Source organism: Phyllopteryx taeniolatus, unplaced genomic scaffold (genome assembly GCF_024500385.1).
Source record: "Phyllopteryx taeniolatus isolate TA_2022b unplaced genomic scaffold, UOR_Ptae_1.2 contig_77, whole genome shotgun sequence".
In the NCBI taxonomy this organism is placed as follows: Eukaryota; Metazoa; Chordata; class Actinopteri; order Syngnathiformes; family Syngnathidae; genus Phyllopteryx; species Phyllopteryx taeniolatus.
In genome coordinates, this window is record NW_026903745.1 from 12,139 (window position 1) to 25,437 (window position 13,299).

Consider the following 13,299-nt stretch of genomic DNA (forward strand, 5'->3'; position numbering starts at 1 on the left):
TTACGATCACCAGCCTCACGTGCCACCGGGGGGGGAAGCCTCAGGCCCAGCCTCCTTGCGAGGAGATCCTCCAACCTAGAACGGAACTCACGGACGGCTCTGCACCCGAGGACAAGATGTTCGTAGTCCTCGGGTGCCTCTTTACACACCATACAGTCTCTGCCATAAACGCTAGGAGAAATTGCATTGAGTGTTGTGCAAGGGAATATGATTCTGTGTCGTAATTTGAAGTCAGTATTACTGACCTTTGGTGCGGTATACCAATTGAACATGTTGGCCCAGATGGATGTAATGGTCAGTGCAGGGAATGTCCGTGTCCATATGCATTCCGCTGCAGGTCTCCGGAACACTCCGGCTATCAAAACCCTGTAAAGTCGTTTTGTGCTACACTCCGACAAACCAAAAAACCTTGTCCCGTCAACCAGCACAAAACCTACATCCCGATCCGCCCCCGGGTCCCCTCCAGAGGATGAACCCTCCAGAAAAGACCCCCAATTCCGTAGTATGGATTCCCTGATTCTTCCAGCCAAGCGCAAAACACCCGCTCTGCGGAAGAGGACTCCCCGCGACCGGAACAGAGTCCGAACCCCGACAATGTCATAGTTCCCGCTCCCATCTAATAAATCCCCAATAGTACTTATTCCTGCCCTCTCAAAGGTATCGCTGAACATTTTTGCAGCGACTTTGGCTCTGCTCTCACCCATGGCCTGAGCGACCACCACGCCTCCAGAACCTCCCTCTCAAAAGGATCTTGGGCGGGGAACAATGACCTCGGCAACATTTGACATAGGTTAAAGTCACCATAATTCCCCAACCCTCGCAGGGTGGGTATAACAAAGTCCTTCCACGGGGCTGTGAAGGACAAGTCCAAACATTTCTTGATGATTTTGAGCCTTAAAGATTTCTTCTTCGTGTCTATGTCGATCAACCCCAAACCACCCGCTCCATGATCCCCTATCAGCGTAGCATGACTCACCAGACCTTTTTCTCTCTTCCACATGAAACGACTGAAAATTGCCTTTAGCTTACTCAAAATGTCACCAGGCAAATCAGTAACAGTCAGGGCATGTACCAACTTTGAAATACACAAAGCGTTTATTACTAGGACTTTACCTTTCAGAGTTAGATTTCTCAACCTCAATACGTTAAGTTGACTTTCTATTTTATTCAAAATGTTCTCCCATGTTTTCCTATTACATACCTCCGCAAGCTTACCTAACAAGACTCCCAGAACCTTGTAGCTGTTCTCGGCCTCACGAAAACCCCAGGTGCTAGGAGTAGCCTGCAACGCACCAAACACAGCCATAGTCGTCTTATTTGTATTTATCTTTGCGCCAGAGGCCTGGCAGTAAACATTCAGTTCATGGAGAGCCATTTTAAGACTCTCTACATCCCTGACTAACAAATTTGTGTCATCTGCATATTGAATAATTCTAACTTCATTGTTTGCTGGTGTCAGAATACCCCTAATTCCATTATTCTGCTTGAGCAGGGCAGCCAGCGGTTCCGCCACAAGGCTGTAAAGCAGTGAGGACAAAGGGCATCCCTGTCTCACCGACCTCCCCAGCCTCACAGGGCCCGTCAGCAACCCATTAACTTTGATTCTACTAAAAGCACTCAAATATAACCTCTGAATCCATTCTATGAAGATTTGACCAAAACCAAACTTCTTTAAAACCAACCATAAGAAATCATGCTCAACTCTGTCAAATGCTTTCTCAAAATCAATGCATACATGGATCCCACGCGTGTCATTCATCCGTTTGATCAAATATTTTAGAGTCAAAATTGTGTCAGCAATTTCCCTGCGTGGTATACCATATGTTTGTGTTTCTGAAATAATGTTGCCTATCACCACTTTAAGCCTATTCGCTAAAACCTTCGCGAGGACCTTGTAGTCACTGTTCAACAAACTAATGGGCCTGTAATTCCCAAGATTTGTACGGTCCCCCTGTTTAAAAATCAGTGAGACAATCCCTTCGCTGAAAGTCGGGGCAACCCGATCGAATGTCTGCATACTTGTAAAAACCCTGTGCAATATGGCCGTGAGTTGGCTTACAAACGCTGTGTAAAATTCAGCAGTTATTCCATCCCTCCCCGGGCTTTTGTTTTTATTTAAAGACAATATAGCGCTAAAAACTTCTGCCTCAGAGATGGGAGCATCACACAATTTCATATCCTCTTGGGTCAAAGCCTTATTTAAAGCACCCGCTGCCTCCAGAGCATTATTACGTGAGGTGCGTTGTGATGCAAATAAATCTCCGTAAAAACGCTCCACTTCCTCCAAAATGTCCCCTACATCTGTTAGCACCTTATTTGAACTTTCCGACACTAAAGAATTAAAATAGGCTTTACTCTGCTTTGCTTTCTCGAGTCCAAAGAAAAAAGCAGTGGAGCGTTCCCCTTCCACTGCGTATTGCGCCCTCGCCCTAAGGACCGTACCTCTACATTTTCTAATTTCCATTGACTCCAATTTATTCATCAGCAAGAACAGCTCAGGGTTTACTGGTCCTTGCCGGTGCGCGGCAGCTGTCGTAATCTCCAGTAACCGATTTCTTACGGCCCTCTCCTCCAATTTCTCTAACCAGTTTTTCTTTTTACAGTAGCTTATAGTTATCTTTTTAACCCTCGTTTTAAAACTCTCCCACCAGTCTATAACATTGTCAAGACATTCAAGCTCCATCTTAGCCAAGCCAAGGAGCCCGCTCACCCTGGAAACGTAGCAATCATCCTTCAGAAGGGAGTTGTTTAGCACCCAAAGCCCGCCGGTCCTCCGACTTCCCCCAAGTACCAGTTCAACGGAGAGCAACGCGTGGTCACTCTGACTCGACCATGTGTACAGTGGCCTGTCCAGATTCTGCACAAGAGAGGCTGATGTTAAACAGAGATCGATGCGTGATTGCTTCAGTTCATTTTGGACAACCTGCGCCCTGGAGAAAACTGGCCGACTTAGATTTAAAGTCCTCCAGATTTCTACCATATTATTACCGGTCATCAGATCTAAAAGACAATTCCTGCTAACATCAGTCCTAAAAACGTTATTTACACTGACATCCAGTTTGCTGAGATATGTATTGAAATCACCAATCAACAAGGTTCTATCAGTCACAAAGGAGAATACATGCAGGAATAAGTCCCTCCTATCTAACTCCACATTGGGAGCGTAAATGTTAATCAATCGGAACTTCAACGGTCCATCATATTCGACCACAATGAATCTCCCCTGATTGTCAGCATGCACTAGGGTGGGATAACCCAAGGGGCCGCATTTCGTCAAAATGGCAACCCCACAAGATCTTGATGTGCCTAATGCCACGTGAAGCAAACCAAGCTTCATATTTTCTATTTTCTTAATGTGCTCCCCCTCCCACCAAGTTTCTTGGGAGCACAAAATATCCCACTTGGTGTGGCACATAATGTTGTGAATTTTATGGTCACTACGAAGACCACAGGCATTTGCTGACACCAGGAGAAAATTCATCATAAGCAAAAAACAAAAAGATGGACGCGTCGAGTCTACTTACTTTTTTTAAGCCCGCCCTTCCCAGTGCCTTCAGATTGCCGTTTCTTCCGCTCCATCACATCAATCTCCATGCCTTCATCTGAGTCCAGGACTGGTTCTAGGGTGGCAGACGAACGGGTGATACGAGGGGGGAATAGCTGTGACACGGGAAAACGCGCCAGCCGCTCAATCGAAACATCCCCTCCTGAGAGCCCAGTCTGATTCCTCCCCTCACTGTTCTGTGAGGTGCCTCCCTTCTGAATAGAAGACACAGACTGTATTTGGTCTTTCCTCCGCTTAGGACTTTTAATCGTCGGCCTAGGAGTACGCCTAAATTCAACAGTCGCCTCCTCCTGTTCAGGGGCAGAGAGTGGAGACGGCCCAGCACTCACCCCCATCTCAGGTTCAGCCTCTGCCACCCAGGCATCAGGGATAGGGATTTCCTCCCCTCCCCCCCGTTTAGGAGTAGGGCGAGGAACAATACCTCCAGCCCCCACCGTCACAGGCGCCTCCACCAGCAAACGTGTCAAAGTTGATTCCCCCAGACCAGCAGCCACCGATCCAGACGAAACAGGGAGGATGGAAGACTTGGCATCAGCACCCCGGGTACAAGGCATCCCCCCATCTAATTTCCCCTTTTCACAAACACAAAGGGGAAAATATTGCCTGCATGTAGCACACCTTTGCGAATTGGGCACCTGACACTCGCGGGCATAATGCCCCTGGACTCCACACTTCCTACACAGAAACTCGGGACAGTCCCTGTACACATGGCTGGGAGAGAGACACCCTCGACAAACTTTAACCTGTCGATCGTGAATAACACGAAAGTACTCCGGACCTGCCGCTGTGACAAACCTAGCCGAGTAAGGCAGAGACTGTACAGTGGTGGTGAATTTTACCTTCACAAACCTTGTGCCGTCCGCGATGTCCGTTCCCGGCCACATTCTCCTCCTCACCTCAGAGACCGCTGAAACTCCCCAAGCCTGTAGTTTCTCCAGGATATCATTATCCTCTATATAAGCTGGCAGCCCCATAAAAGAAACAACCAGCTCATCAGAAGTAACTTCCCTGCCATGAATTCTGGCACTCCCAATGCAAAATCCATCAAGCAGTTTCTCCTTTGCATTGACAGAATTAACAGTCACTTCATATTTATCCTTTGCAATAACCCTGCATGCTGTAATGCTCCCACATACTTCAGCCGTTCCCCTAATTAATATTAATGGAGTAATGGCATCACCATTGTCAATTTCAAGAATTAAAGTTAACTCTTTCTCATACCTTCTTGTCAAGACATTTTTATTCACCACACCACTGCAACCCGTCAAACCTTCTCCTCGCCCCAAATCCATCTTGTTCACCTGCTTCGTGTCCTTAAGCCTGTCCTGACCAACAACCAATCCGTCCATTTGACCTGAAAGGGTGAAAAACAATTAAGACAAAACACTCCTCCACAGCGGGAAGCTGGGAGGAGGAAAAAGGTCACAAACAAAAAAACAAAACCCAAAACAAAAAGCAAAAAGCAAAAACCAAAAACCAAAAAAAACAATCAAAAAACACAAGTAACAGGTAGCCAGAGGAGCACAGAGCTCCTGCTGCCTGTACTGCTCATGCTCCACTAACGAGTGCAGCTGTGCCAAACCTCCACGCCTGCAGCCACTCTACCACACAACGAGCCTTCTCAGGGTAGTATGGCATTAAGCCACATGGTTACCTGAAAAAAAGCAACATTTTTTATTTAAAAAATATAAAATTTCGCTTAAAAATATCGAGCGGATCGCGTCATTTTTTATTCTCCAATTGTTGGCTGGTCTATTTTGGATTTTTTTGTGTGGATGATGCAAACTCATTCTTAACACTACAAATGTGTGATCAGATCATAGATTTTGAAAAGTTAACACACTAGAGAATTTGAGAACTTGCACGCTGCCAAAACTCAGACAAGAGCATGCAAAATCCTCTTGGACCCTCCACATCCTGGTCACCAACTCTTCAGAAACAGAATCATCTTTATTTGCCATGTATGTCCACAAACCATACAAGGAATTTGTCTCTGGTAGTTGGAGCCGCTCTCGTACGACAACAGACAGTCAATTGACAGAGAACACTTTTGAGACATGAAGACGTTAACAAAAAACAATCACTGAGCAATTAAGGGTTGCTAGTTATCTGGTAATGCCGGTTCTTTTTTTTTTGACAATTGTGCAAAAAGATGCAGAGTCCGCTAGCATTTAGAGCAGTTCGAAAGACTAATATTGCAATTGTCCGGTGCAATGACCATTGTGCAAAGGGCGCCAAGACTTAGCGAGTAGTACGATAATCTGGGACAATGTTTATTGTGCAAATGTTGCAGATTCTCTTCAATCAGTGTGCAATTGGAGCATATGCTACTGGCATGAGTGGCCAGTATTGGTCAATGTTAAATATATTGTAGAAGTTATCATTTATTTGCTTCGCTTGCATTAGTATTATGGACCATTTTGAGAAAGGGAGATGTCTCGCCTTCAAGATGACTCAGCAGGAATCATCAGAGAGAAGGACGTGGCCGGGATGTGGCAGGTGTTGGTCCCATGTTTTCACCTTGAAACCCTATCCTTAGTGTGTTGTGTCTTGTAGCTTAGTACGTTATGTCTTGTAAACTTAGAAACCTCCCTATTTTCAAATAAATGCAGGAGCGACAGGAGAGATTGTTTAGAGCGTGTTGAGAGACTGTGATCTGAACAATCTCCCATACGCCCTCCTCATGAGAAAAAGAAACGAGTGTCTTCATTCCTTTTGTGTCTATTTTTTATAATGTTGGGTAAGATAAATCCAACATTAAATTGGTCCTTCGAGCCGGATGTCAACACACCCGAGGATTCCAGTTGTGGAGCCGACTTCCAGTTAAGAGACCGTGGCCAAGGCAAGTAAGACCCTTTACGGGACTGGTCTTCGTTCTCCTCAACTGGGATCTGAAGGTGGACGACAATCCACAGGATTGAAGACGACTGGTGAATTAAATTTAAAAACATTTTTTTTAGGAAAAAGGATTAAAGAGTGAGTGAATTGCGCGACGAAGAAGTCTGCGGCAGAATAAACCTTGTGTAATACGAGTCACTGGCAAGTGGTAAGAGGGACGGCGGAGTCCGACAAATTCCGCGAGGACGGCGGAGTCCTGTACGTACTTAAATTCCGTGTTTCTGTGTTTCCGTGTTTCTGTGTTTTCGTGTGTTTATAAAAACGTTACTAATATCGTGTGAATTTGTAAAAGTATGAATGTATAAGACTGGATTGTAAGTGACAACTGGGTTTGGAAGCAGAGGCAAGAATCCTCCGCCCCGTTTGGGGTAGAAGCTTGAGGATTACCAAAACTCAGACATTCATTGTCACACTGTCATTTTTGAATAAAGTCAGTATTAAGGCCACTCTAGGTGCAAATAAACTGACTTCCAAATTCACAAAAATGGGAATAAATAACAGTAAAACGGATCCAAAAGTAGTGCATCAACTGGTCTAATTAGGAAGGCGATGGTTTGGACAATACAGGGTGATGAAGGGAAACACATGCATCCTGTTTGATTTGACCAAATGATTCTCACTGAAATTGATGAAGAAATATTGAAAAAAGTTGCAAAAAAAATAAAAAATTATGGTCCACGGGACCATTTGATGTAGGCCTTATCAAAGGGGCTTTACCAGTACAAATTAGACCCAAAACAGAATATAGACCAGGGATTCGTCAATATCCATTAAAACCAGATGCACATGAAGGAATCAAACCGGTAATTGAAGCACTAATTAAGGCAGGAGTTATAGTGGAGTGTCCAGAATCACCATGTAACACACCCATTTTTCCCGTAAAAAAGGCCCCACCTTCAGTCGGTTGGCGAATGGTACAAGATTTACAGGCAGTAAATTCTGCAGTAATACAGAGAGCAGCATGCGTACCAGATCCACACACATTGTTAAATTCATTGAAACCAGACACTACTGTTTACAGTGGTGGATATAAGTAATGCTTTCTTTTCTGTACCAGTAGAAAAGAACAGTCAATTTTGGTTTGCATTCACATTTGAGGAAAAAAAATATACATTTACTAGATTACCACAAGGTTACTGTGAAAGTCCAACCATTTATTCACAAGTAATGAGAACAAGCATGTCTAAATTCACTCCCGCAGGAGGGAGCCAAATTTTACTATATGTAGACGATGTGCTGCTGGCATCTCCAGATGGAGAGACATGCATCAAAGATTCATTGGCCTTACTGCATCATCTAGCAGAAGAGGGACATAAAGTTAACAAAAATAAATTGCAATGGTGTAAAAAGCAAGTCAAATATCTAGGCCATAATTTAAGTGTAGGAGGACAGACTATATTAGAAGACAGGAAAGCTATAGTCTTAAAAAATCCTAAACCACAGACGAAGAAACATATAATAATAATTTTTAGGTCTGACAAATGATTGTAGAGCATGGATTCCAAACTATGCAGAAACTGTTGCACCATTGTCAAAATTAATGTATGAAAAACCCCTTAAAATTACATCACCTGTTTAATGGAGTATAGAGGCAGAAAAGGCCTTCTGTGACATTAAACAACATTTGGTGTCGAGTGCTGCGCTAGGCCTTCCAAATTTAATGATAAAACATTCATTCAAATGGTAGATTGTAAAAGCTATTGCATGACCTCCGTACTTACACAACAATACGGTGATAAGCTAAGACCAATAGCTTATTTTTCAACTAAATTGGACAACGTAACGTGTGCATTACCACATTATGTCAGAGCAGTTGTGGCAGCCTGGACGGCAGTAGAGAGCAGTTCACATACAGTGTCTGCTCTCCTATTGCAAAACAATATGGCGTTTTTATCACCTGCAAGACATTTATCTTGCATTGCCATGTTGCTGTCACAACCACATTTGACTGTTGAGCGATGCACAACCTTTACAGCCCTAAAAAAAAATAGCAGAAAGAAACACGTGGGTTCATTTAACACACTGTAAAAGAGTCATTTCAGCTGAGTACTCAAATAGGGAAGGTGAGCAAAAGTCTGATAACGGAGCGGGAGCAGATGTATAGATTCTGAAAACGCTTGCTGGTCAGTGAAGAAAAAAGACACCAACCCTTTTAGTGAGAACTCAGCAGAAAGGCACACCCACGTTGGTTATGAGATTTGATAGGTTGTTACGTAGCAACTTTGGCTACTATGGTGTTGGTTTTGTTTATGTGGTACATGGGACGTCCCACCCTAAATGATACAACCAATTTTTTAGATAGAAAATCACCTACCAACTGGACCAATATGACGAACCCAATAATAATTTTTTTTTAATCATTAACTCGTATCAAAAGGAGTACAGTTGATGACCAGAACTGTTGGCATGGCCTCCAAACGCGGCAAAACGGTTTAATATTTTGTGCCCCCCAAAATCAAGCTGCTTTAATCATAATTCCATATGCGGCTCTCACCAATGATGCTCAAGAGAATGGGCAGAATTGGGGATTTGGATATGACTGGTATGCAACTATAGGCTTTGGATGGGAACACCTCATTGGTGAAACAGGTTATGATTGGTCCAGTTGGTCAAAAAGAACAGCAAAAGAACATAGAAAGAAGTTTAACCTAAGCAAAACGGCCCATAGTTTAATATTGAAATTAAAATCAAGTCACCCAATGTGTTTGATAGTGAGCTTGTGGGCCTATTCTGGTGGAAAAGATCCCCACTTCCAAGTAGTATTGTGTTATAGGAACCGTGTTAAACCAAAAATGCCATTGAAAACTTCAAAGAAAGGTGGACAAATTTTAATGGTTAACAATATAACTACTGATGATTGGTTCCTTGTTGTCACAGGAGTTTCAGGACAAAATAACAATTGGTTACTACTGATGGAACAAGCAGCAAATGTAACGAGAAAAGATTGTGTTGTTTGCATGGGTCCCAGGCCTTTGTTGCGGATAGTTCCGGCATAATTATCACAACATTGTATTATTCCATTTGCCCACTGATTGAGGAGCATCTGCAACATTTGCACAACCATTGTCCCAGATTATTGCACTACTCGTCACTTTAAACCGCATACACTCCTTGAAGTCTCAGCGCCCTTTGCACAACGGTCATTGCACCGGACTATTGCGATATTAGTCATTCAAACTGCTGCTAGAGGACTGCATCTTTTTGCACAATTGTTTTTTGTCAATGTCTTTATGTCTCCAAAGTGTTCTGTAAATTGACTGTCTGTTGTACTAGAGCGGCTCCAACTACCGGAGACAAATTCCTTGTGTGTTTTGGACATATTTGACAAAAAAGAGATTTATCCTGGCAGAGGCAAAATTATCCAACATAAAACATACATCGACGCCATAGGTGTTCCTCGTGGGGTTCCTAATCAATACAAATTAGCTGACCAAGTTGCAGGAGGATTTGAATACTTCATATGCTGTTGGTGTACGATTAATAAAAATGTTGATGGGATAAACTATATCCACTTCAATGTACAGAGATTAGGAAATTGGACTCAGTTTGGGTTGGAAGCTGTGCACGAGCAGCTCAACGACGTTCCAAAGACCGCATAGCTGTCGACATGCTCCTCGCAGCGGCACGGTGGCCGACTGGTTAGAGCGTCAGCCTCACAGTTCTGAGGTGCGGGGTTCAATCCCCGTCCCCGCCTGTGTGGAGTTTGCATGTTCTCCCCGTGCCTGCGTGGGTTTTCTCCGGGCACTCCGGTTTCCTCCCACATCCCAAAAACATGCATTAATTGGAGACTCTAAATTGCCCGTAGGCATGACTGTGAGTGCGAATGGTTGTTTGTTTCGATGTGCCCTGCGATTGGCTGGCAACCAGTTCAGGGTGTACCCCGCCTCCTGCCCGATGACAGCTGGGATAGGCTCCAGCATGCCCGCAACCCTAGTGAGGAGAAGCGGCTCAGAAAATGGATGGATGGATGGATGCTCCTCGCAAGAGAGGGAGGTGTTTGCGGTATGTTTGGAGAACAAACAATACTGCTTCAGATGGCAGCTTGACCAGAGCCATCGATGGTCTACGGACCCTCAATCAACACTCCTTGTGAAACAGCTGAATGGACGTTTTTGGTAAATATAAAACCCTAATTTCACCAATATTGATATCAATTGCTGTTTTTGCAGCCATTCTGACATTGTGCGGATGTTGTTGTATCCCATGCATTCGGGCATTAATCAGTAAATTAATCACCACAGCCATAACCCACATGGAACCGTATGGAGCAGATTTATCCTTTATTGGAAGTTGATAATAATGACGATGATGATGATGATGATGTTGTTTTACCTGATTTGTTTCCTGATCCAGGTGATTACAATGTTTAAACTACAACATTCATGTATGACAAGTTTACTCTGAGTGTAAATGTATTTGTTTCATAAAAATGATTCTACAATTAAAAATCGAAATGAAGTGACTGTAAGATGATATGAGAATTTGTGCAAATACATGATAAACAGGAGGGAAATGTTAAATATATTCTAGAAGTTATCATTTATTTGCTTAGCTTGCATTAGTATTATGGACGATTTTAGATGTCTCGCCTTCGAAAAGATGACTCAGCATCATCCGATGGAAGGGCGCCTGGACCAAGGACGTGATCGGATGTGGTCGGGTCGGGACAAGTGTTGGTCCAATATTTTGTGTTGTGTCTTATTGCTTAGAATACTATCTTCTTCTTTCTTCTTCTTTTCCTTTCGGCTTGTCCCGTTAGGGGTCGCCACAGCGCGTCATCCTTTTCCATGAGAGCCTATCTCCTGCATCCTCCTCTCGAACACCAACTAACATCATGTCTTCCCTCACGACATCCATCAACCTTCTCTTTGGTCTTCCTCTAGCTCTCTTGCCTGGCAGCTCCATCCTCATCATCCTTCTACCAATATACTCACTCTCTCTCCTCTGGACGTGTCCAAACCATTGAAGTCTGCTCTCTCTAACTTTGTCTCCAAAACATCGAACCTTGGCTGTCCCTCTGATGAGCTCATTTCTAATTTTATCCAACCTGGTCACTCCGAGAGCGAACCTCAACATCTTCATTTCCGCCACATCCAGCTCTGCTTCCTGTTTTTTCTTCAGTGCCACTGTCTCTAATCCATACATCATGGCTGGCCTCACCACTGTTTTATAAACTTTGCCCTTCATCCTAGCAGAGACTCTTCTGTCACATAACACACCTGACACCTTCCTCCACCCGTTCCAACCTGCTTGGACCCGTTTCTTCACTTCCTGACCACACTCACCATTGCTCTGGACGGTTGACCCCAAGTATTTAAAGTCCTCTACCTTTGCCATCTCTTCTCCCTGTAGCCTCATTCTTCCCCCATCACCCCTCTCATTCATGCACATATATTCTGTTTTACTTCGGCTAATCTTCATTCCTCTTCTTTCCAGTGCATGCCTCCATCTTTCTAACTGTTCCTCCAGCTGCTCCCTGCTTTCACTGCAGATCACAATGTCATCTGCAAACATCATGGTCCACGGGGATTCCAGTCTAACCTCATCTGTCAGCCTATCCATCACCACTGCAAAAAGGAAGGGGCTCAGGGCTGATCCCTGATGCAGTCCCACGTCCACCTTAAATTCTTCTGTCACACCGACAGCACACCTCACCGCTGTTCTGCTGCCCTCGTACATGTCCTGTATTATTCTAACATACTTCTCTGCCACTCCAGACTTCCGCATGCAGTACCACAGTTCCTCTCTGGGTACTCTGTCATAAGCTTTCTCTAGATCTACAAAGACACAATGTAGCTCCTTCTGACCTTCTCTGTACTTTTCCATCAACATCCTCAAGGCAAATAATGCATCTGTGGTACTCTTTCTAGGCATGAAACCATACTGTTGCTCGCAAATACTCACTTCTGTCCTGAGTCTAGCCTCCACTACTCTTTCCCATAACTTCATTGTGTGGCTCATCAACTTTATTCCTCTATAGTTGCCACAGCTCTGCACATCACCTTTGTTCTTAAAAATGGGCACCAGTACACTTTTCCTCCATTCCTCAGGCATCTTCTCACGCACTAGAATTCTATTGAACAAGCTGGTCAAAAACTCCACAGCCACCTCTCCTAGATGCTTCCATACCTCCACAGGAATGTCATCAGGACCAACTGCCTTTCCATTTTTCATTCTCTTTAATGCCTTTCTAACTTCCCCCTTACTAATCATTGCCACTTCCTGGTCCACCACACTTGCCTCTTCTACTCTCCCTTCTCTATCATTTTCCTCATTCATCAACTCCTCGAAGTATTCTTTCCATCTACCTAGCACACTGCTGGCACCAGTCAACATATTTCCATCTCTATCCTTAATCACCCTAACCTGCTGCACATCCTTCCCATCTCTATCCCTCTGTCTGGCCAGCCTGTATAGATCCTTTTCTCCTTCTTTAGTGTCCAACCTGCCATACATGTCATCATATGCCTCTTGTTTTGCCTTTGCCACCTCTACCTTTGCCCTGTGTCGCATCTCAATGTATTCCTTTCGCCTCTCCTCGGTCCTCTCAGTGTCCCACTTCTTCTTAGCTAACCGTTTTCCTTGTATGATTTCCTGTACTGTGAGGTTCCACCACCAAGTCTCCTTCTCTCCTTTCCTGCCAGAAGATACACCAAGTACTCTCCTGCCTGCTTCTCTGATCACCTTGGCTGCAGCGGTCCAGTCTTCTGGAAGCTCTTCCCGTCCACCGAGAGCCTGTATCACCTCTTCCCGAAAAGCTGCACAACACTCGTCCTGTCTCAGCTTCCACCACATGGTTCTCTTCTCTGCCTTTGTCTTCCTAATTTTCCTCCCCA

The 13,299-nt window shown here is 44.3% G+C and overlaps 1 protein-coding gene across 2 annotated transcripts; it reads right to left on the minus strand.

Annotated features, from left to right (window-relative positions):
• Window positions 1-1,142: 1,142 nt before the first annotated feature.
• On the minus strand, window positions 1,143-5,186 carry LOC133473967 (uncharacterized). Of its 2 annotated transcripts, XR_009787307.1 has the most exons (3): window positions 3,525-5,186; window positions 2,711-2,857; window positions 1,143-1,282 (listed from the first exon to the last, which is right to left on the minus strand). XR_009787307.1 is itself a non-coding variant. In XM_061765390.1 (2 exons), exons 1-2 carry the CDS (start codon window positions 4,912-4,914, stop codon window positions 2,817-2,819), a joined length of 1,431 nt encoding a protein of 476 aa, XP_061621374.1. In that variant the 5' UTR covers window positions 4,915-5,186; the 3' UTR covers window positions 2,664-2,816. The 2 variants fall into 2 exon arrangements, 1 of the variants encoding a protein (XP_061621374.1); XM_061765390.1 differs by lacking the exon at window positions 1,143-1,282 and having other exon boundaries at window positions 2,664-2,857.
• Window positions 5,187-13,299: the final 8,113 nt, after the last annotated feature.